Below are 24,667 nucleotides of genomic sequence, written 5' to 3' on the forward strand. Positions count from 1 at the left end.
GCTGACTCTGCACAGCCCTGTCTCACTTAAATCCCCAAGTCATTGGTCCTCTTCAAAATCTTGGGATGAACCACCCGAGGCAAAGTGACTTTCTCCTTCCTCAACTACTCCTAGAAGAACAGATCTGGATCTACTTTGGTTCCAGATCTCATCACCTCCTTCTCCTGGACCCACCTATGCCCTAAGGCTCTCTACTTTATATTGCAATTATTTTTGAAATTATATAGTCATATCATTCCTTTTCTCTGTAGAGCATAACCTCCTTGTGGTTTCTTTTTTCAATCCTCTATTCACAGCTCAAAGATTTTGAAAATAGAAAAAAACTGAATAAACAAGCAAGGGATTCTATTGAACTGACATGCTGATGGTCACACATCCAGCATCCAATAAGTGGCTTGAAAGCTAAAGATGCCCACAGTCTGAGGCAGATCCTAAAATCCAAAACAGAAAATCTCTGAACTTGCCAATGACTTGCCAGCTGCCATTCATTAGCATTGTGTCAAATGTACAAGGGATTATCCCTCATTAATATTTTAATAAGAGATAAGTGGGCAAAGATCTTAATGATGGTTTAACAGGATTCAGAATTATGCTCAAGAAGCTAACACTTCTTCCTAAAGTCCTTGAAAGATGCTCTCAATAGAAAGGAATTAGAATAATGGGATTTAACTGTTAAGAGTATCCTTTTGGGGGCAGCTAGGTGGCACAGTGGATAGAACATTGGTCCTGGAGTCAGGAGGACCTGAGTTCAAATCCAGCCTCAGACACTTAATAATTACCTAGTTGTGTGGCCTTGGGCAAGCCACTTAACCCCACTGCCTTGAAAAAACCTTTAAAAAAAGAGTATTCTTTTGCATTCTAAGATGAAGTTATTTTGTCTGCCATGAGGGAGTCAACTGAAGACTAAAAATGTGAATAAGCTTCAGAGAGGAAACATGTGTGGTACAATAGATGGAACAGAGCACTGGAGAGCTAAGGCTCAGGTATGTGAACCTGGCCACTGCATTTCAGATCTTCATCTGCAAAATAGAGCATGATATTATCTGTTCTTTCTTATTTGCCAGGGAGGCTTTCTGGGTAGGAAAGAAACATACATGAAGTTGAAAGTGATATATAAAAACGAATAATATGACTAAAACTTCAAATATATCTGTAATGCTTACTTCCTGGGGTTGCTCTGAGATTCATGTGAGACCCCAGGTAGAGTATTTGGCCATTTTAAAGCACTTTATATTTATTAGGGATAAAACCTGGACCTGGGATTGCATTGACATAGGTAAACAACCTGGATGAGAATGCAGGTCAGCATTTTCTCTATCTTCTCTGAAAGGTATTATCTTACAAAGAAAAGTGTTAAGTGACTAATCCAGGGTAATACAGCCTGGAGGTGTCAAAGGAGGAACATCTAAAGGAAAAAGCTCTTTAAGGTTCACAAAGGAGCCAACCCTATTGGATATTAGAGGTCCCACCATGTTGCAGATCAGCATCCATAGGATGCTTCCAGAGGAAGGTCGTCTGATTCAAGGTCCTCTTTGCTTGATAGATGAGGATAGCCTAAGTAGAACTGGAAATCGAGTCCTCAGAGTCCAGAGCGTGGTTCCTTCCAGGCTATCTGGCCCATTGTCACATAAGCTCGACCAATATCAGAGGCAGGATTTGAAACTAGGTTTTTTTCTGAAGCCAATTCCAGATCCATCCCTCTTTGCCATACAGAGTGTTGCCTCTTATGAGGATGCTGGTGTAATCAGAAGGAGAGAATACTCCACCAGCTCCCTTCTTCTATGGATGAGGACACAAAGGCCCTAAGAAGTGAAATGCTTTGTTCAACATATCACCCAACTGGCTTTCTAGTGGCTAAACTGGTGGAGAACCCAGGGCAGATTAATCTTCCCCAATTTAGAATAGAAAACTACACTCCATATATTGGCTTAGAAAACCACAAATTAACAATGTCTTTGTGATATGGTATTTTATTCACTTTGTTGAACATTTCCCAATTACATTTTCATCTAGCTAGGAAAGAGTTTGAGCTGTGCTTCTCTTTTGAAAATTCTATTTGTCTACTGAGAACATGGTTGTTGTTTTTTTAATCTCTTATCTCTAACATATCTCCCTAAATGGCCTTTTCTGTTTTTATAGTGCCACAAAGCACTAATCAAACTTCCAACCCATGGATCAAAATTTTCTTTTACTAGAAAATAGATTGTGGATAATTGTTGATAGAAAAATCCCACTCATTAAGGAAGCCAGCTTTTCTATTTCCTTTGGAGTGGCTGGAAAACCACAATTACTTCATTAGAGGGTGACTACTAGTGATAAACATTTGTCTGAATGCATTGCAGCTCAAATTAAAACAATTTACAAAATAAAAACCATATATGGGGCTTGGAAAGCCGGCCGAAATTCTTGCCCAAATCCAAATGGACACATCATGTGCTCTTTACTGTAATCCAAGTGTAAACTCTCATTGTTGACATACAATTCTCAAATTAATTAATGCAGCTGACATCCTAAGAGACTTATTTAAACAAAGAATCTGAGTACCAAATACAGAAGGCTAATATTTCCTTGGATTGAATGCCAGGAAAATACATAAACTTTTAAAAGGCAACACAAATCTGGCCAAAGTTTTCTAGGGTTAAAGAGAAGGTTACATTGAGTATTCAAAGGTCCACACAAAGGTGGACATATTCATTGTCTACTGACTCAGAAATACACCATCCTTTGACATCTTCAGCCCCGTGAAAGCTACAGTCCTGCAATTGCTCCTAGAGATTTTGTTCCCACACCAAGACTGAGAGAGATATACTAAAAATAGAACTTTCCAGTCACAATTTGACTCACTCCATTCTTTTACTGAGTGGGAAACCAGAGCTAAGCAAAAATAAGGGGATCCAGCTACCTCACATGGGAGCAGGGAAGAATTGAGCAATATGCCTCGGGGTCTGGGCACAACTAACATGGAGCCATCCCAACCCTTGTCAGCTAAAATGTCTTTCTCCCCTTTAATTCTGCAGTAAATGACCAAAACCTGTGAGGTTAGTAGATACTTCAGGAAGGGTCAAACCCATTGTACAGACAAAGATCCTGAGCTCAGAGAGGTATGCCTGCCCTAAGAGTCAGATGTGAGATTCAAATCCAGATCTCCACAAATTCCAAGTCCTTTATTCTTTTCATAGCACATCAAGTGAAAACAGCTAGCTGGTTAAGTCCTTTCTCCTGACTGATGTACAAAGACTATGACCAGAAGAATGTGTTATAATAGGGTTCAAATATCTAGGACATATGTGATAAGGAATATAACATATAAGTACAAAAACTATGACTAGAAGAGTGTGTTATAGTGGGGTTCAAATATCTAGGATATATCTGATAAGGAACATAGCATGTAAGGTTCAAATTTTGCATCTCTGGCTGCTTTGACACTCAATATTCTCCCATAAGAGGTGGTGGTTGCACTAGACCTCCGTGATCCCTTCCCAGCTCTACAACTATTATCCTAAGTGTTGCTTTAACAATTTCTACATTCAATCAAATTTAATTGTCCAACCCTTAACCATTTTGGAGGAGAAAAATTTAGAGAGACTGTGTTCTCTGGGGAGTGACCCAAGATGCTTCCCCCAAATGAGCTCTGCCTCTTAAAAAAACAAATACTAACTTCTTTGCCCACCATTGCAAAATGATGTCCTTGCTGGCCATCAGGTCATTGCCTCCCACAGGCAGCTGGTTGTGGAAGAATCTCAGCATCAGAGAGTCTCAAAGCTGTATGGTAGGTACCCTGGTGACCATCTCCTCCAACCCGAACAGGGGAAAAATATCACCTACAAAATCTCAAATGAGTGGTAAAGAGCTGTCACACAGAGGATGAACCAGATTTCTTCTGTTAGACCCCAGAGAACAAAATTTAGTGTGATACAGAGATGATAAAAAGAAGCAAACTGAGGCTTGACCTGGAAAAACTCCCCAAGAGTTATAACTTAGTCCCCTCCAAAATTCAATAGGCTTTCTTGGAAAGATTAACTTTTGCAAGGGACAATATTGACCAAGGGCCACCACAGAGGACATCATAATTAGCAGTTCACCCCTATACCAAAGGAGCTTGTTATCCAGAAAGGAAAGGTTATATTATAAACAAATTGGAGAAGATGATGGAATCTATCACCTTCCTATCGGGAGACTATGGGTAGAGAACAATACATATACTGGTAGCTAAGTGACCTGATGGATAGAGTCTAGACTTGAGGTCATATCCTGCACTTTCTAGTTACATGATTTTAACTTCTCTCAGCCTCAGTTTCCTCATCTGTAAAACAGGGTAAACAGAAGCAACCATTTCACAAGACTGCTGTGCAGAAAAGGAGGCAAAGCTGCCAATCACTTCAGAGCACGAGATCAATGCTAGTGATGAGTTGTCTGATGTCACTTTATCAGCTGATCTTGCTTAACCACTTTCCTTTGTTTACCAGTAAAAAAAAAAAAAGGTGTCAAAAAAAAAAGGAAGTGAAAAAGAGTCCCTTGAAGGACCTGAATTTAAATCTGGCCTCAGAGACTTATTAGCTGTGTGATCCTGTGCAAGTCACTTAACCCTGACTGTTTCCAAAGAAAGAAATAAATTGAATCAAATAAGATGGGGATCCACTAGGCTGGGCCAGTGACTACCCCCAATCAGGTCTCTTCAGAGAAAGGGTATGTGAATAAAAATACCAACAGAGGGTCCTCCCTGTGGCAGTTGGGCCCCAGGTGGGCTGGGCACTTGGCTGGCGAGGAAGGGTGACCCAGGGGTAGAGGTGTCACCTGTCTCTGTGCTAGGAGTAGATCTCATTGTGTTTAGGGTCTGGTGTATGGATGTCCCAGACTTCTCTGAGTTTGGTTTGGGGCTTTTTTCTGGAGTGCTTCTAAAGAGGCCTGGGGAATAGAGGAAACACAGATGCAGCTGCTCTTGGGAGGTGTGCCGGCTCCAGCCCACTCCTCCCAACTATTTTATAAGACTAAGGAGCATGTTTACTTCCCAAGACAGCAGAAACAGAGAAGTAGAAACAGAAGCTGTCCAAAAAGTCATCCAAATCTGCCCAAAATAGTTTCTTTCTAGACCTCTGTGTCCCTTGCCTCACGTGCCTCAGCTGGCCTCCCTAGGGACTCCAAAAAGCTCATTGCCCTCCCATGCAGGCTGCCTCTGAAGGATGTGGTACTATCTCCCCTTCCTCCATCCAAGATTCCTTAGGATACTTTGGAACAAAAGGGGTTGGGAGCATCCCAGGCCTAGTCTCTAGTCCTGGATGTTACCAGGTGTTGATCTGTCTTGGGCTCTGTCTATCTCCTGATGAACACCCCACATCCCTTCAGAAAGGAAAAAATTCAAAAAAAAAAGTTGCCTTATTTTCCAGTTCACTCAAAGATGTGCTCCTCATTGCTGTTAACTAGATCTCAGCAGAATGATCTCAAGTTGAAGGCCATATCAATGATCAGAATTGGAAATCTCTCAGCTGTTGTCAGCAGCCAATAAACCTATGTGAATCCCAGAACAAAACATCAGATTTCCCCATATTAGACTTCCTAATTAGCACAAGGAGACACTAAATTAAATATATATGCACAGGTAGAGTTATCTGAAAATGAAATGAGTAATGGATTACTTCAAGAGACAATGTGTTTCCCTTTACTGGATTGTCTTCAGGAGAAAGTATGATGAGCATTGGTTGGGATAACATGAAATAGAATCCAACACACAGGTTGGTTTAGGTGGCATCAAAATGCTTAAAGTATGTGGTTCTGTAGCCACCAAAGAGATATCAGATAAAAGCACCTATTTGCAGAAAAACCCAGATAATACTATATGCATTTAACAAAGCTTTGATTGTGTCCTATTATAAAGCCAAAGTCCTAAAGCCAGAATTTGACGTGGTTAAATTGTGCATTTCAAACTGTCTCTTCAGCAGCAGATTCTTGGAATCCCTACATCTCATGAAATAACCAGGCAAACACATAAGGTTGAACATAATTGAAAAGATAACATAGGACCTTCCAAAGAGTTGGGATTTTATCAGAGTGGATGATCCCTCCACCAGCACTAGCACCCCTCTAAGGCTTCCATCATCGAATCAGGCAGAGACCCAAGACCTTCCTTTAGAGTTGAGAACACAGAGGCCCAGAGAGATGAAGTAATCTGTGCAAAGTCTCACAGGTAGCCAGGAACAGGACTGGAATTGAAAGTTTAATTGCACATTCCCAAACCAACCCTCCATATGCTGAGCTGGCCTCTGTAAACAGATCAGCAGTGCCCTGGGGACTGGGCTGAGGGCAAAATCTTCCAACTTGCTGGAGCCAGTCAGATCTCGGGCACCGTTATCAATGGGGGAGAATCCAGAATCATTCCCATGACATTATCTTATTTTATTTTGATGTTATTAATTATCTTCCAGAATTCTTTTTTATCTCACTGAATTATCAGATTTTCTTTTTTGGGGAGGAGAAGGAAAAAAGGGGGTAGAGAAAGGGGTGTTAAGGAGAACCAAGCCAAAGTTCTTGGTCTCAATACTAACAAAGGCCTGCTTGCTTCTAGTTAAGAGAGAGCACTAGGTCTTCAGACAGGAAGATCGGAGTTTAGATTAGACCTCTGTGAGACCTTGAACAAGTCACTTAACTTCTGTCTGCCTCAGTTTCCTCTTCTGTAAAATGGGTTCACAATATCACCCTCCTCCTAGGATTACTGTAAGGATCAAATAATTATAGTTATAAAGCTCTTAGCACAACTAGAAACATAGCTAAGACAAATATAACTACTAGAAATTTTAATTTCTTCATCATTATTATTAAAATAAGCAATCTCCAGCAGACAGAGGCCCAGCTTTAGGAAGGCCTCCAAAGTTACCACTGTAAACCCACTGCATTTTTGCCACCTTTGTGGCAAAAGAAAGAATTTCCATAAAAGAGAAAGAGTTTCCATAGAATATGTGCATTACTATGACCTGATATTTGTCAAGGTCACTGTCATCTCCTGCCTTGGAAGGGTGAGAAGTTTGGAAGTATTAATTAAGAACAAATACAGCAATAAGTGGTTACATAGTGATTTGAGAGCAGAGTCATTGCTATTTAAGGTTCTTGACACATCACTGGGGTAAAATACTCTAAAAAGTCCATGGCTCATCCCTAAAGTTACACAGAGTACACGCAGTGTGGAAAGAGACTTAAGAAGGCAAGTTATTGTGTGACATTTCTTCAGGAGTGTAATTGTGGAGCTGGAGACTTGACCTGGAATCCCACCTCCCACACTCACTCACCTGTTGTACAATGAATGGAGAAAAGATCCCTGTGGCCATTTTGGGCTCTAAGAGTATTTAATTTAAGGATGCTTCCAAGAAAAGTTTTCAGGTTTTTCCAACTACTTTTTACACCTACTACTATTTTTAAAATAATTATGTGATTATATAACAAAAAGGGAAGAGGAGAAAGGAGAAGGAAAAGAATGTGCTTGTCCTCAAATCTGCAAAAGCTGGCCCGAGGGGTAGCGGTCATACCCCTGTGATCACATCGCACACAAGTTTGAGGATGGACCCCCCACACCCGACCCGCCCAGGTCTGGGTCTCGGATGGGAATGAATAACGACCAGGGAGAAAAGCAAGATTTCCAGGCCATAGTATTCCTTGTATTTTGTAAAGGGCTGGGGTCCTTGGTGCTTTTTGTATGTTATGGACCCCACTTTGCAGGTTTGGCGGACCAACGGATACGTTCTTAGAATGTTTTCAAATGTGTGAAATGTAATTTGTAAGTGATAAAAAAATATTAGAAACAAAAATCAATTGATATAGAGAGCACAATGCTTTCCAAAGTATTTTTAGCTAATGGCTAAGAGAGAACCTTAAGCCTGGAGCTAGGAGGAGAGGATTAGAATCCATCCTCTGTGACTTAGGAAACCAAATGGCTGGATATTAAGGGCAATGGCCCACCTGGAGGGGTGGGGAGACACCACCCCGGTCACTGGAAGGTTTCAGAACTTTTGAAACAACATCAATTTGCTTTTTTTTTTTTCCTCTTCCTGTTATAGGATTTATGCCTGGACCTCATTCTGAAACTAAAAAAAGGGAAGTGCATTTTAGGGAAGTAAGAAAGATGTTACTGAATTCTAAGTATAAAATTTACATAACACCCTCTTAACAAAGAATGGAGTGTTCTTTCTCCCCCCCCCCCAGTAGGTGAGAGAAGATAAAGAGAGGAAAAAATACAGTAACTGAACAAAGAATTGTTTAAATAAAAATTTAGTTAAAAAAATAACAAAAGGTGCTTCTGAAAGGTCTTATAAATAGGAAGTTCTAGAGTGCTTCCTACTTTTCCAAAAGCTTAGTCAAGCTTTCTGAGGGAAGCAACACCATTAATCCCCATTTGACAGATGAGGAAACTGAGGACAGACTGGTTAAGTGGCATGCTTGACCTCATGTCAGAGGCAGAACCAGGACAAGAAACTCACATCTCCTACTTTGTTATCAGTAGAAGAATTCTCAGCAGAACAGAAAAAACATTCATTATCAACATAATAGCCAAGAAAAGGATCTATCATTAACATCTGATGAAAAGCAATTATGCCAACCTTCTTTTGTCCTCATGTATCCATTCAATCAGAGGGCGATGCCTCGTTATTATTATTAATCATTTAACGGGGAGTATGGATTGTGGAAAGACCTATCAGCGTTCAATTATCCTTTCTTTCATTAAATCAAACTGTTCAGTGGCAGCCACCGGTAGGAATGATGGTTTTAAATATTAGACAAAGTGGATTTATATCCATCATGCATAAAACATCATTTTAACAACATTGTAGTATACTGGTACCTATGAATGCATTATAAACTGTGCTCTTTTCATGGAAGGGACTGACAAGTGATTTAAGGTGTAGAAATGCTGGGAGAAATAGGGAAAGAACATGAGGAAGGTCACTGGAGAGCTATTGGATGGAAGAGGGGGCTTTCTTTTTCAAACCAGCTATGGTTTCCAACAACACATTTGCTTTAAAAAAAGTTTCTTGCTTGCTAATATTTTACCCATCCAACATTATTTGGGGAAGCTGTTTAATGTGTTAAGTCAAAGGAAGATCCTGCTGTTTTCCATCATTTTCGAAAAGTATGCTATTCTGACTGATTCTGGAAAAAAAAAAAATGGACTTAGCCCCAGATTTAAAAACAGAATCCATCAGTTCACAAATCACAATTCTAGGAATGAGCTGCCATCTAGCGGCCCATCTCCAAACTGAACAGAGGGGAGAGATTTCCAGGGCCGGAGGGATGTCCACCAATTTGATTTCATGGGATCACAGTTTTCGGGCTTATCTGCCTCAACTTGCTTATTGTACAAATGAGGAAACTGAGGCAAGGTTCGGCAACTGCCCTGGGGTCCTGCGAGAAGATCTCAGGCTCCTCATTCCATTTCCCATCCCACATTCAGCATTTTCTCACAAAGGTTTGTCCACATTCCTTTTTAATTCTGATTCCAGCAAGGTCCGCTTCCCGCTCTAATTCGACTGGAATTGGTCTGCTAAATCTCCTGGCAAGTTCATTATAAAGGTATCTAGGCAGGATGATTCTGAAGGAGTTGATTTTGATGGACTCAGGGAATAAAATGACTTTCTGCTATTGCCCTCAGTGATGAAAGAGGAGACAGAATGTGCCCCAGACACCTTCTGGTTGTCATCCAGCGATCACAGACAACCCAGCTCCCCTCTTTTCCTTCTAGACTGCACCTTAGCAATTCTAGGGCTCAACTATACCTTCTAGGAAGGGGAAGATTGAGTTTGTTTTCTTCTTATGCTAGTCCACAATCTAAATATTGTCCAGGATCTCATTCCCATTCCTCCCCCTGAACACAGAACTATGTCAGTTCTATAGAAATAAGAGAGAAAAGATAAAAAAAATTCTCTTGCAAAAAACACACAGGTACAAAAATATTAGAGCAACTCCTTTTGAAGAGGCAAAGAATTGGAAATTGAGGGGGTGCCCATCAATTAGGGAATGGCTGAACAAATGATGATACATGAAGGTGATGAAGACCTATTGTTGTGTAAGAAACCAAGAGTGGGCAGACTTCAGAAAGTCTGGAAAGACTTCCATAAACTGAAGCTGAATGAAAAGAGCAGGAGGACACTGTGAACAGCAACATTGGGAGACAATCAACTAGGATGAACTTCACTCTCTCAGCGTTCAGCGATCAGTCCTAAAAGACCTGTGATGGAAAATGTCACCCCCATCCAGAGGAGAAACTATGGAGCCTGACTGCAGACCAACAAACAGGATTTTTACTTTTTAAAACTTCTTTTAGGTTTCTTTTTCCTTATTTCATATTTTTCCCTTTAATTCTGATTCTTCTTTCACAACATGACTAATATGAAATATATTAAACATGATTGGACATGTATTAATTATTATTATTATTATTATTATTATTCACTGTCATGGGGAGGGAGGAGGGAAGGGAGACAGGCTGAGAAATGTGGAACTCAAAAGCTTACAGGGGGATGAATGCTGAAAACTATATTTGCATGTAATTGAAAATAAAATTATGTTAAATTAAAAATAAATGAATAAATTTCTCTTGCTTGCAATGGCTAATGACAGAAGATGCTTACTACACCCAAAAGAGAGATCAAGAAGCTGGGATTCCTCTTGAGGTCCTTGTAGCTTATAAGATCAGCGCTAAGTTGTCTTTTTTCTTTAACCATTTTATCCCCCCTACTTAGCACAGCGCCATACACCTTGTAGGGACTTTATAAAAGATTTTTTGTTGGAAATGCTAAAGACCCAATTTTTACATTCATTATTTCTAAGATAGTCTAGAATCAAGACAAGTGCAAAGACAAAACTACATCTGAGAAGATACTAGATAATGACAATTTAGAAATCAACTATATTGATTATACTGATGATGATAATCATAATAATCACATTTTGAAGTCTGAAAAACACTTTATACACATAATCTCACTTGAACCTCATTGATGGTGAACCAAGAACAAAGAAAAAGATGACCTCGAATCAGAATTGTGATTAAGGATATGCAATGAAAGGACACTCTCAAGGTCTCAGTAAAAAAGTCTGGAATTGTCTGTAGGCACTGGCACAGTAAAGTCCAACAGGATGGGTCTGCATCAAAAAGGCCCAGTGCTCTATGAGCAAAACAGAATTGCATTAGCTCAAAAGAAAAGTGACATGTGCAAATTTGGAGACACCTCCGCTCCAAAAGTTCAGCTGGATTGTTTGTGCCTTTGTTCACACTGATCTGCTCAGTCACTGCTGGACATTCCCGGACACCAGTATATTGATGTCATTTTAGTCCTTTTCAAAGAGAAATAACAACAAACTCCCCACAAAGATTGACAGAAAGGGCTTTGCAAACTTAAAGCATTATATAAATAATAACTATTATTCATTAACAGGATTAATAATTTCCTGGGACACACAGTGCATAGTGGGATGGGAAGTGAGGAACCATGCTTGTTTTTAACAATGCATATAATTTTCATGTCTTCTGGAGGATCTATGATGTCATTCAATTGCTAACTTCCCATCGGCAGCATGGAACACAACGCCTCATCATCATAGGATGATCTTGATTTGCTATGGCTGAAAAAAGTCATTCCCTGGTGACTAGTCTTCTGGTAATGAGTCACTCCAGCTTAGGTTGGTCCTTGGATGCTTCAAAGGACTTTTATTACAATTATTCTTTCATCTCCCTCTGTTCTAAGTTCTGAAATAATTTCATTCCTTAAAGAAAACTAATAATTTGATTAAATCTCATCATTAAACAAGGCACAGAATGATGGAATGAAGATGGGGAAATCTAACATGATAGAGCTAAATTTTATATTAATATTGTGATTCATTTAGTCTATTATCATTCACAGCACAGAAACATCACATGATCCTAGACTTAAGAGACAAAAGGGTCTTCAAAGGGTCTTCAAAAGCCACAGCTCCTTTATTTGAGAGAAATATCCAAGGTCCCTCAGGTGATAAATTTCTGAAGCAGTATCTGAAACTCATGTTTACTGATTCCCAAATCAATGCTCTTCCCACTTCTTTCCTACTTCACAGCTGTTTTCATCAACCCAAATACTGAATGAAAAGGAAGCAAAATAGATGGTAAAATGATAGAAAACAGTAATTACCTCTTGGTTATCCTTGTTCTGGGTGGCCCAGAAAATTTTGTGATAGAGGGTCTCCATTGAATTACTGGAATCAGATCTGTCAAAACAATGGCGATCTAAGACTTCGAGGGTATGCAAGACCCGGCTGATGGTAACCCCTAAAGGAAGAAGAATGAAGCACTCAGTGACAAGGGCAAAATCAGTCCACACATTACAAAGATCACTCAGAGAGGTGGTTAGTAAATGAAGCCCATCCTCAGGAAGTTCAACCCCTGCCAAAAAAGGAGAGCCTACATGTGGACAACTGCATGATACATGTATTCAAACATAAACCAAATAATATCACTGTGTTCATCTGGGGAAGAAGCTGCCAGGCTTCATTTAATCTATTTTTTCTGACTTCTTCCAGTAAAAGACTGTGAACTCCTCACAGGCAGGGACAGTCTTTTGCCTTTCAATGTATACAGTGGGTGCTTAGTATAGTGCCTGGCAGCTAGTCAGCACTTAATAAATGTTTATGGATTAATAGGCCCTTGATAAAAGTTTCCTGCCAAGTGCTGACAATGATCTCTGGATTCTAGAACTCTGGATTAGGGCTCTGGCTACCATCCATGCAAAGACTCTTCTTTATTTGAAAATTATTTTTAAGAATCAAAGTCATGCCCTGGAGCCCAAGAGCCCCAACTGTCTCTTCCTCTTTGCTTTGAAATACCTGCTGTTGATTCTTGGCACTTGTCAAAAGACCACCGAACCTCCACGGCACGGCCCCGACGCTTTATCTGCTGTTCCACCTCATAGATCTTTGCCCGAACCTGAAAGATGATTGCCTCTAATTAGCTTCAGCTCTCAAAGTCACTATTCCAATCTCCATCACGTCAAGCTCCCCTGCCCCCCCTGCCCCCCAGGAAGGCATTCTATGGGGAGTGCACACTCCACAACAGGAAACAGCAGCCCACTGCTCAAGGATGGGTCTAAGGGGAGGGGGGGAGGGAGTTTACAAGCTGCACTGAACTATCCTACTATCAATTTTGATAATAATAAATGTCAATTTGGAAATACTGGATGAATAAAAATTTCAAGGATAGAGACCACAGTGAGGGTTCTACAACAGATCTTCTGAGTTGCTCTTCTATGGGGGGGGGGGGGTGGGAACCAACTTCAGAATGTCCCCAACTGAAGGAAATTAGTCACAATCCTGCAATTCAAACTGCATAATCTTTTAATTCTAATAATCTGGCATTCACTAAAACAAAATAATAATTACTCAGCCATCACACCTAATACACTCAAATGCTGCCATGGAAATAATCACAGGTCTGCCCCTGCTTCTACTCTAGACTGCGTGGTAGGGTCCATTCATCCGCATCCTTAACATACACAGACAAGTTCCATTATATTTCCCAGTGGGGGAAACAAGAATGAGAAGGCACAACTCGAGTGGCGAGAGCCTTCAAGGGATGAGGACGGGGACGGGGACTTGAACTGTTAACTCCATGACAAAACCAACTCTCATGGGACAGATCTGCCCCTTCTTGGCAGGTAGAGCCAAGGTATCTGGCCCCCAGTGACCCAGAAGCACAGGGTCACTATATCATGGACCACAAATGGTGATCTTCCTGACAGAACCAGGAAAGTGGTCTTCCAGGGTAGGGCCTTTTCCCCTTCTATAGACCCACATAGCTTCCTCTCCTCTTGATCACTCTTACTATGAGAAACAATTGAGGTCAGCTAGTAGTTGGCAAGCCCTGACCCTCTCAAGAGGGTACAGGCCTGTCCAGTTTCTAGGAAATCCATGATGTTTACATACTGAAGACAGGGGAGAAAGTGCCAGATGATTTCTAATTATTAGAATCAACCTAATAATAATAATAATAATAATAATAATAATAATAATAATAATAAGCTTTCTCTATTATAAATGTATTAGGATTCTAAAAGGAGATTAGGTCCTAATTCCCCTGGCAGAAAAGACCACTTATCAAGATGCTGGTATTCATACTTCAACAAAGAAATGTCTTTGATTTTATAAAAGTTATTCCCTTGACCATTCCTGCTAGCCTTCTCAATTTTACAAGATGTTGCATCAGAGAACACTGTCAGGTATAATACCTGGAATCAGGTTTGAAGCTTCCTCATCTTCCACTCCTCACTATCTTTCACCCTTCATATCCAACCGACCGCTTGTCCTTACTCCCAAACATCCCCTCCAATCAATGCTCTTCTCTTTACATACCTAGTTACCCCCATTGTTTTGCTCTCATTATTTTTCTCTTTCACTCTTCCAACAACCTCCTTTTTTGTTTCCCCCGCCTCTCTCCCTCCCAAAGCTGTCAAAAATGTTTATTCTTTTTTAAAGGCTTTTTTAGTTTTATTTTCATTTTGAAAATAATATTTTTATTTGTCTTTCTAACAACATGTAACAGTAGTATTCACAATTCATTTTTTTGCAAGATTTTGAGCTTTACATTTCTCTCTCTCTCTCTTCCCTCCTACCTCCCCAACAGAAAGCAATCTAATATAGGCTCTATGTGTGCAATTGTGCTAAACATAGATTCCTATTAATCATGGTGTGAAAAAAGCATCAAATCCAAACAGGAAAAAAAATTAGAAAGAAAAAGACAATTCATAAAACAACGTTTAAAAACTGAAGATAGTTAAGTTTTAGTCTGCATTTAGACTCCACAGTTCCTTCCCCAATATGGGTGGCATTTTCCCCTCACAAGAATTCCAGAAGTGTCTTTGATTCTTGATCATCACCCCATGTTATTGGTAGTGTGTACAATGTTCTTCGGGCTCTGCTCATTTTACTCCACGTTGGTTCATGAATCCCATCCCTCATGAATTCTTATAGAACAGTGTTCCATCACATTCATACACCACAATTTGTTCAGTCATTCCCCACTTGATGGGCATCCCCTCAAATTTCAATTCTGTGCCACCACAAAAAAGAGCTGATCTGAATATTTTTGTACATGTGGGTTTTTACTCTTTTTCAGTGATTATTCTAACATATATTTCTCACCCAGCCTTTTTCAACCTCCAGGGCCTCTTCTTTGCCACTCTTTGGCTTTCAAGCACTTTCACAACCTGGCCTCAACAGCTCCTTCCAGCCTCATCCTACATTACTCCCCTTCCCATACTTGACTCTCCAATCAAACTTAGGTTTATTGCACACAGCACTCCACCTTCTGTTTCTGGGTCCTGGCCATCCCCTATTCCTGGAATGCACCCCCTCACCCCACTTCCGCCTTAAAGAATCTATCACTTCCTTCAAGACTCAGCCAAAGCTTCACCTTCCACATGAAGACACTCCTGATCCCTTCTCCTCTTCCCACCACTAGTGTACATTACTGTGTGCTCATTTTACACACACACACACACACACGACACCTCCCAATACAGTGTAATCAACTTGAAACCAGTGATAATTTCATTTTTGTCTTTCTATCACCAGCACCTAGAGTGGCCAATATATGACAGATCCTAATAAATGCTTCATCAATCATAAACGTAAGGCAATGTTTATTTTATAAGTATGAAAAGATGATAACCTGTAAATATTTTGGCTTCTCAATGATGTTATCTTTAGCCATCACAGTTATAGCTAAATAAAAACTAAAAAGTACTCTTGACTCTGACCAAAGTCTCTTCAAGAAAGATAATTCTAGGGGGCAGCTAGGTGGCACAGTGGATAAAGCACCAGCATTGTTGTCAGGAGTACCTGGGTTCAAATCCGACCTCAGATGCTTAATAATTACCTAGTTGTGTGGCTTTGGCAAACCACTTAACCCCATCTGCCTTACAACCCCCCCCAAAAAAAACCAGATAATTCTAACTAGTATTGAAGTCGGGCCTTGAGGCTTGCAAGGCATTTACAAATACATTCTCATTTGATCCTCACATCAATGCAGGGAAGTGACTTGCCCAGGATCACACTGACAGCTACTGGATACCTAAGGTCACATTTGAACTCAGGTCTTCCTAACATCCAAGCCCAACAATCCATCCTTTGCCACATCTACTGTGAATTAATATTCCAAAAATTAAGAATTTTCCACGTGCAACCTACCTGTTGATTAAATGCTGAATTCCCACCGGGCATAGGTAAACTGGAGGGAGCAACTTGAAGTAAATCCAGTGGAGAGCCCGGGTTAACGCTCTTATTTTCATTTGTGGAATAATTCCACACCAAGGCACTTGGACAACAAAGCGTTACAGTCTGGAAATAAACAGAGGGGAGAAATTCGGTTATAGAGGGAAACTGGGAAATAGTGGCCATGACACTAGTCATGATAGTGGCTGAATATCTGGCCCCCCTCCACACCATAGCACCCAATCCAAGACAAGGATAAGAAAATTCACATTTCACACACAAAAAAGGAAGGGACGCCAGCAGGAAGTTGTGAGCTGCCTGAACAAATCAGCCTGAGGTCCCACATTTCTCAACCTAACACCCAAGTCCCAAAGACATATCTCTGATATGAACCATCATCTTTTTCCTAAAGCTGAGCAGAAAATTCATCTTTGTGAAAATAAAGATGCCTCTGATTAGTCATTTGTTTTTTCAAATTAGAAATTTAATTAAAATGTTTCATTTTCTTGCATCATCAAATCTAAAACAGCATCTTAAAATAAGTAGGTTTTCTCTGCATCTAACTTTAATGTGATCTTCCAATGACAGTATTTTTAGATAATTTCTTTGAACATTAAAAAATATCATAACATCTTACAAAAAAGTAATTGAATTTGAAGAATGGTATAAAAAGAGCTAGCAAAGGAGAAATTATGAAATCCAAATCATTTATAACTATAGTACACAGAGTTGAATTCTAGTGTTTTGGATTTGGGGAGGAGGGGGTTGCAAAAAAACTGAGGGAAAATAATTCAAGTCTGAATTAAATGACTGCTATTCTTCAGCCACTTTTCAGTTGTGTGAGCCTTTGCAACACCATTTGGAGTTTTCTTGGCAAAGACAGTGGAGTGGTTTTGACATTTCCTTCTCCAGCTCATATGACAGATAAGGAAACTGAGGCAAACACTATTAAGTGACTTGCCCAGGGTCCCACAAAATGAGTAAATGCCTCAGGCCAGATTTAATCTCAGAGGAAGAATTCTTCCTATGAGTAGACCCTTCACTCTCTCCACTGCATTAAATGATAACAAATAGCAATTCTGATGAGAAATTTCACTCACGTTTGAAACATCCACATAGAAATAGATGGGAGTAAATATTAAACTCTTCACAAAACCAGTGTCCCACCTTCCTTTCCCCATTTCACAAAATACAAATTGTTCTATTATAGGTCCTTCCACAGTAAAAATATATATTCTGACCATTACTAATTCACAAACCTCTGATAAAGAAAAAAACCATTCAATCCATTAGAATCCAATGGCAAATGAGTTTGGATGGGGAAGGAAATATCATGATATGACAAAATCCTGATACCATCCAGGCAATTATCCAATCAACCATGTAAGCATTTATTAAATGTCTTCTATTCACTGGACACCGTGTCCAGTACTAAGTATGGAAATAAAGCAAAGTTGCCATCTTGTTGATGCTATACAAAATGGTGTCAAAGATGATTTGGGGAAGAGAGCTATTGAATCTTTCCATGACTTCTTGATACAAATCAAAAAAGTCAATTACTAAGAGTAAACCAATTTTCTTATCACAATGTCAACAAGTCTGCCCTTGAAGGAACATCCTTCAGGGAATAATTCAGGTATGGAAAGACAGCCAGCTGGGATTTTTGATAAGGTATAAAGATTAAGGATAACTAAAATTTCCAACAAGTTACAATGGTTAAGAGTATTGTGTGTATGAATTTTTTACTTTTTATTTCTTTGGTTCCTGGCTTAACCATTGGGGAAATCCTCTTCAGACATGGATCAGAAGCTTAGAGAAATGTATGGTACCTTATGAGGTTAAGTGATTAACCCAAATCCCACACATTGCTTCCCAGTATCCCAAAGTGGAAGTCCCCAGACCTAAGGCAGTCAGTCATCTTGGTAACCAAAGACAAAGATAAATTAAAATGTCTCCATTGATATCGATATTCATGGGGGAAAATACATTTAAAAACAATAATTTACAAGTGAAATGTTATATGAGAAGCTGTCACATCTACGAGCATTTTAATAGCACCTTTAAAAGCCATCATTTGATAGAAAACAAGATTAAAGCCATACCTGCAGCATGCAACTAAGTCCATATATCAGCGGCCGATGCTGGGGGCAGGAAAGAAAGTCTGAACCGGTCAGCTGGACCGGACTCATCACTGGTCCAGGTGCAGCCGGACTGGATGCTGACAGACCTGGATTATTTGGGCCGATCATCATATGGGGCGAATGGGCAGCAAGGAGGTTAGGACTATCATTCAGCAGGAGAGACAGGCGTCGGGCGCAAAAGTAGGCAAGACGGCGGGACAAGTAAGCCGACTGAACAAACTCCTCTGAATACTGAAAGAGAAAGCACAGCACTGCGGTCAGTCATTTCATGCCCATTTAGTCTTCAGCTTCAGAAAAATTGGTCTTTTTCCCCCATAAAACTCTCCCTTGCATCACCTAAATCTAAGTAAATCATAGTCTAACCATTAACATAACAAATTAAAAGAAGACAAGGAGAGGTCTAAATTTAATGCTCCTTAATTTCCCTTTGGATGACTGTTGGAGATGGTACCCAAGGAAATCTGCAGTTATGGAAGGAATTCCAGGAAGAAGGTTAGATTATGTGTTATAGGAAAAAATAGGAAATAAGAAGAGCTGCAAGGGGTATTAGATTGGAAGTTCCCAACCTTGGAAAAGACATCAGAAGCCATCTCAGGGGAAAAAATGAGGAAAATAGAGGGAAAATGAGGCGAAGGGGAATCCTCTTAACCAAATCCCCCCAAATGGCCATCCAGTCGTTTGTCTGAAGAGCTCCAGTAAAGAGAAGCATGCTATACTCCATTGTAACCCACTCAATTTCTAAATAATTTAAAAGAAAGCTTTTTCCACTACCAAGCCTATACTTTCATCTATTTCTTCTAGCTTTTCCTTTGGGGGTCCAAAAGACCACATCTAATGAAGGCAACAGCTAGACTCTGTGTGACTCTGCTAGGTTCTTCTTTTCTCAAGGGAAAACTCCACACCCCCATTCCTTACATTCATACATGAGACTGACTCAAGGCCCTTCAAAGTCATGTTGCACTCTGCCAAACTCTCTCCAAGTTATCAAGATGTATCTTAAATGAGGCATCCAGAGAACATTAATAGTATGGATATAGGATCTTATTTAACTGCAAGCTCCTTGAGGGCAGGAACTACCTTTTGCCTCTATGTATTCTAGAACAAAGTAGACACTTAATAAATATTTATTGATTAAATGATTAATATAGTTTTACCAGGAGAGAGTAAGGCACAACTATCACCTTTTTCTAGGAGCTGGGCCTCTAATAACAGCCCAAGATTGCATTAGATTTTTTTTTGGTTGGCATATTACATAGTTGCCACATACTTAGCATACAAGATCCTAAACCACTTAAGATTTTTTTATAATATAAATGGAGAAAAAAATAAAACATTCAGTTTTCAAAAGTTTTTTGTAATCAAACTGCTGTCTGCCAAGCTACTCACTCCCCATCTTGTGCTTATGAAATCGATTTTGTGAAGCCAAATTAGGAAGTCCTATTTACTTAGAAAATCAACTGTTCCAAGTCTCTATTGGGCTGTCCTTCATTATGTCACTCTCTAATGTTTCATCCTGACATGGAGATGACTCAAGGTTTTCAAAGGCTATCTGGTACATTTGAGCAAATTATGTGAGCAGGAAACCAACTGTCTTTCAAGGTTCATTTCTAGGTGGGTCACCAATAGTCAGCAATCATGGATGAACATTTTGGAGTTTACAAACTTCTCAATGAATTCTCAGCTTCTCTTGAGTTTAATTATCACCTCTTTATAAAACTATGTATACAGCCTGCTTCTTTCCTCAGAGCTCCACCCTCACTACCTACCTGCCAGGTGTCTCCACCTAGTGGTCCTCAGAATCCACAGTCAATGACCTTTAGAGGGAAAAGGATGAGGAAGGAAGAAGAAAAAGAGAAGTTTCCCCATCCTATTACTTGCCATTATCATGGAGTGTGCAGCATGCCATTTCTTAGCTTTACTCTTATATCAGACTTTTTTTTTTAATCAAGAATTAAATGATAGGGGTGGCTAGGTGGCATGTGGATAGAGCACCAGCCCCGGAGTCAGGAGTTCAAACCCGGCCTCAGATACTTAATAATTACCTAGCTGTGTGGCTTTGGGCAAGCCACTTAACCCCACTGCCTTGCAAAAACCTAAAAAACAAAGAGAATTAAATGATAAACAGCACCTGCAGCATTAGTGGTAGTAGTAGTTTGAGGAGGTCATCATCCACTGGTCTAATTTTTTCCAGGACATCCAGGATCCAGGTCAAATATTCATGCCGTTCAAGCATTCCTTCCTAAAACAAAACAAACATGTGTATGTGTGTGTGTGTGTGTGTATGAGGCAGAAGTAGTCTATATTGGACTCATGAAAACCAAGAGAGCAATTATTTTCTGCTTCTACGCTGGCCCGTAATCCCTGATGATTCCTTTCTTCCTTCATTCCCATCCATAACAACCTTATTCTTCCCAAGTTCTTGACTTTTCCACTGAGTTTCTAGAAGCTCTCTTCTATTGTCAACAAATGGTTTTTATTTATATCTGTGTACATATTTCAGATACAGGTATTATTGTTTCTTTTCTTCACCAAAAATAAAATGTCAGTTTCTTGAGGGCATCTAACGAAATGCTAATAGTAGGCCATTAACATAAACTGATTTTAGCCTCTACTTAACTTCAAAATTTTCGCAATCATATTTGCTAAAATGATAAACTGCAGGTGATTTTGCTTTAGTCTAAAGCATTAATTCTCAAACTTTTTAGTCTTACGTTCTTTCTATATTCCTAAAAATTAGAGAGGATGTTCCCCCCACAATGAATTTTTGTTTGTATGAGGGTATTTACTCTATTAGAAATTAAAACATCTTAGTATTATTATGAAGGTAGTGTTGATAGCACACATCCCCTGAAAGGGTCTCAAGGACTCTCAAGGTTTCCAGGCATATTTTGATAGCTGCTGGCTGAAACCAATTCTAAATAGTCTAATCTAATGAATCAACCATCAAGGACTTATTAAGCGCCTACTGTGTGACAGCAATATGCTGGGTCCTACATATATAAATACGGATGAAACAATTCTTAATCTCAGGGAGCCCACAGTCTGGGGAATGAAGGTGATAACACCATCAATAAGTTTCTGAATAAATATTCTCAAGACCCACTCTAGAATAAAATGAATTTTAATAATTGTCACTTTTTTTCTTATAGAACAGAAAAGAGCTAATCAGTGAATAAACATGTAAGTGGAAACAGTTGACTATACACATGAAAAGGAGTATTATGGCAGAGTGGATGGACAGCTGATCTAGCCTTGAAGTCAAAAATATTTGGATTTAATTCCTGCCCTTGTTGCCCACCTGCAATGTCATCTTGGGCAAATCACTTAACTTGTGTCCACATGCAGCTCTTTAAGACTAGCGGAGGGGCAGTTAGGTGGTGCAGAGAATAGAGCACCAGCTCTGGAGTCAGGGGGACCTGAGTTCAAATCCGACCTCAGACACTTAATAATTACCATGGGCAAGTCATTTAACCCCATTCCTTGCAAAAACTAAAAAAGACTAGCTAAGTCAGAGCGAGTTCAAAAAAGTATGTCCTGGGGGAGGAAGTGTCCTCACTGACCATCCTCACATCAATGAAATCTCAGGTCTGGGACTATGGCACAAAAAACATAGAGACAGAGAGATATATACAGGTCTGGGTCTAGGAATTCATGGGTAAAATGAATTCCTTGGAATACATATAAAAAATTCTTATATGAGTGTGTGTGTGTGTGTGTATGAAAGAAAAGAAGGGGAGAGAGAGAGAGAGGAAGAGGGAAAAGAAAGAGAGGAGGGGGATGGAAGGAAAATAAGAAAAAATGAGGGAAAGAAGGAAGCAAGAAAAGGAAGATAAGAAAAAAGGAAAGTAACAAGGGGAAGGAAGGAACGTAAGAAAGAAGGAAAAAGAAAAGAAGAAAAAAAAGGATAGTTATGCTCATTTTAATTAATCCTGGATTATCACAGGGAAATTTGTGTTTCTAGGGGACAAGTTACCTGGAACATATAGAATGCCAGTTTTTCATTGTATTCCCACTGCTTTAATGCCTGTTCCACATCTTGAGGCATAACCATGGAGCCATTGCCTGGGGCTGAGGCCAGGTGATAAAAATCTGCAATCTTTGCCAATTGTTCTCGAAGGTATCTTGTTGAGATTTGGGTCCATTCTATTAATAAAATAAAAGAAAACTTGGAGCATCACTAATTTCCTAGGCAAAATAAAGGGTAGTACATAGCATGCGAAATAGCCACCCTTTAAGAATGTTGACATTAAAAGTATTCGAGTGTTAAGGCCTAGAACTTGAAGCCAAGGCCTTTGACTCCAAAATCCAGGGTTTCTTTCCAATCATACTATAAAACCTGTAAATACCAACTGGACAGAAGAGTCTCTGTAGCTTCTTTTTTCTGGATGCTTCTAGAGGGCCATGCTCCAACTCTAAAACATATGGTCATATTGTCTTACTTACACTGTACAAGTAGTTTAATCCATTTTCCGTTCTTCAGGTAATCCACATAGTCTTCCCCTCTCTTGACCCAAAGTCAGGACTAAGGAGAGACTACAAAAACTCTGTGTCTCCTGGATAACACTTTCTGGGGAAACTGGCAAGTGGTCAGGTTTAGACCAATGCCTTATGTCATATTCCACAATAACTTCTAACTTAGTCTATACATAAAAGTATGACCAAAAACTAGATAAGTAGCCAAAGGATAGGTGCAAACACTTATCAAAAGAATTGCAAATGATAACGATTACATGAGGGAATGCTGCAGATTTCTGATAATAAGAGAAATGTACCTCCAAACCAACTTAAAGTTTCACAAGATACCATGAAAATTGGGAAACACAGTGGAAAGATTTGTGGGAAGATAGGCACACTAATGCATTGTTGGATGATCTGTGAATCTAGACCACTATTTTGGAAAGCAATTGGTAATTATACAAATAAAGGAACTAAACTATTCAAACCTTTGGATCCAGAGGGTTCCCCTCCTAGGCTTATATCCCAAAAAGGTAATTGATTATAAGAAAGTCCTCATATACAACAAATTATTTGCTGTAGTGCTTTTTGTGACAGAAAAAAAATTGAAAACAAAGTAGATGCCAACCATTTTGTGTTATACAAACATAATAGCATATTACCATGCTGTAAGAAATGATGAATACAGAAAGATTTAAATGAACTGATGTAGAGAAAAATGAGTAGTCAAGAAACCAATATATACAATGATAACAAAAATGTAATAAAAACAACAACAATCTAATGTTGGAGGAATTTTTGGGACTCAGAGCTACTTCTTTGCAAATTCTGGTTAACTAAATATTAATATTAACTAAATATTAATAATTACTACTTAGTGTTACTATTAAGTTCACCTGACCAAAACCCCATGAGATGTGAAAATTTACTCAGAACCTTAGAGTTTCCTTAGATAAAAAGCCAGAAAGAGGAACCTCAACAGTTTGTGAAAACTTATAAATGTAGTTTAATCTGCAACCTGAATTATATTGGACTTTGAATCTATTTAACTAAGTTTGTTCAACTTTGGGGACATTGATTATGGATCTATCTTCTCTTGATCTTTAAAGTACAAGATCGCAATATGTAAAAGAATTCTTTCTCTGTCACTCTGATGTAATGTTGTTGATGATAAGCCTTGTCAGAATTCTCATGAAGATTTGCATTTTCCCCTTGAACAAAGTAATATAATCTAACTTTTTACTTCTATAATTCTGCATTGTGGTAAATATATATTTGGCAGCAGTTACCTACCATATGAAGGCAGAGAGGAGATATTTCTCCTATAACACTAATCAGAAGTGAACACTGCAAAACTACAAGAAACATGCCTGGCTTCAAAACATAGATATGGAAAGACATCCCCACCCCATTACTTCCTGGAGGTGGGAGGTCCACAAATGTTAAAGATAGCACATCTTTTCAAACTTATTCAATATAATTTTTCCTTTGCCAAAAAAACATTATGTTGAATGTCTTTTGGGGATGGGACAAAGGCAAAATTTGGTGAGATAATTGATAATTTTGAGCCAAGTTTTGATAAGTAATGGCCACAAAGTCAAAATTGGAAGGGCCTAAGGAGAGAAGAGAGGTAGAATTGAATAAAAAAAAAAAACCAGTTGTTTTTTTCTTCCCCTAGGAGGCTAGCTGGAGGGGGAGAAAAAAGATAAAGATAAAAGACTGAAGCAAATTTGGGTATAGTGAATATTTGTTAAGGAATATGGAAATGAGTTTGTTCAAAGGTAACAAGGATAGAATCAATAGATAAGGGAAAGAATATAGACTATAGAGATGAGAGAGCAGAGCAATCT

The 24,667-nt window shown here is 39.3% G+C and overlaps 1 protein-coding gene across 4 annotated transcripts in view; it reads right to left on the reverse strand.

Annotated features, from left to right (window-relative positions):
* The window catches only part of MED12L (mediator complex subunit 12L), a 581,984-nt gene that overhangs the window by 263,936 nt on the left and 293,381 nt on the right, over window positions 1–24,667 (reverse strand). For all 4 annotated transcript variants that reach the window (XM_074191044.1, XM_074191045.1, XM_074191047.1 and 1 more), the window contains 6 exons: window positions 22,336–22,505; window positions 20,491–20,601; window positions 18,324–18,593; window positions 16,198–16,347; window positions 12,841–12,940; window positions 12,150–12,286 (listed from right to left, as the gene is read on the reverse strand). In XM_074191044.1, the coding sequence (XP_074047145.1) occupies window positions 12,150–12,286; window positions 12,841–12,940; window positions 16,198–16,347; window positions 18,324–18,593; window positions 20,491–20,601; window positions 22,336–22,505 (938 nt within the window). The remainder of the gene's footprint in view (window positions 1–12,149; window positions 12,287–12,840; window positions 12,941–16,197; window positions 16,348–18,323; window positions 18,594–20,490; window positions 20,602–22,335; window positions 22,506–24,667) is intronic.

Source organism: Macrotis lagotis, chromosome 6 (genome assembly GCF_037893015.1).
Source record: "Macrotis lagotis isolate mMagLag1 chromosome 6, bilby.v1.9.chrom.fasta, whole genome shotgun sequence".
NCBI lineage: Eukaryota > Metazoa > Chordata > Mammalia > Peramelemorphia > Peramelidae > Macrotis > Macrotis lagotis.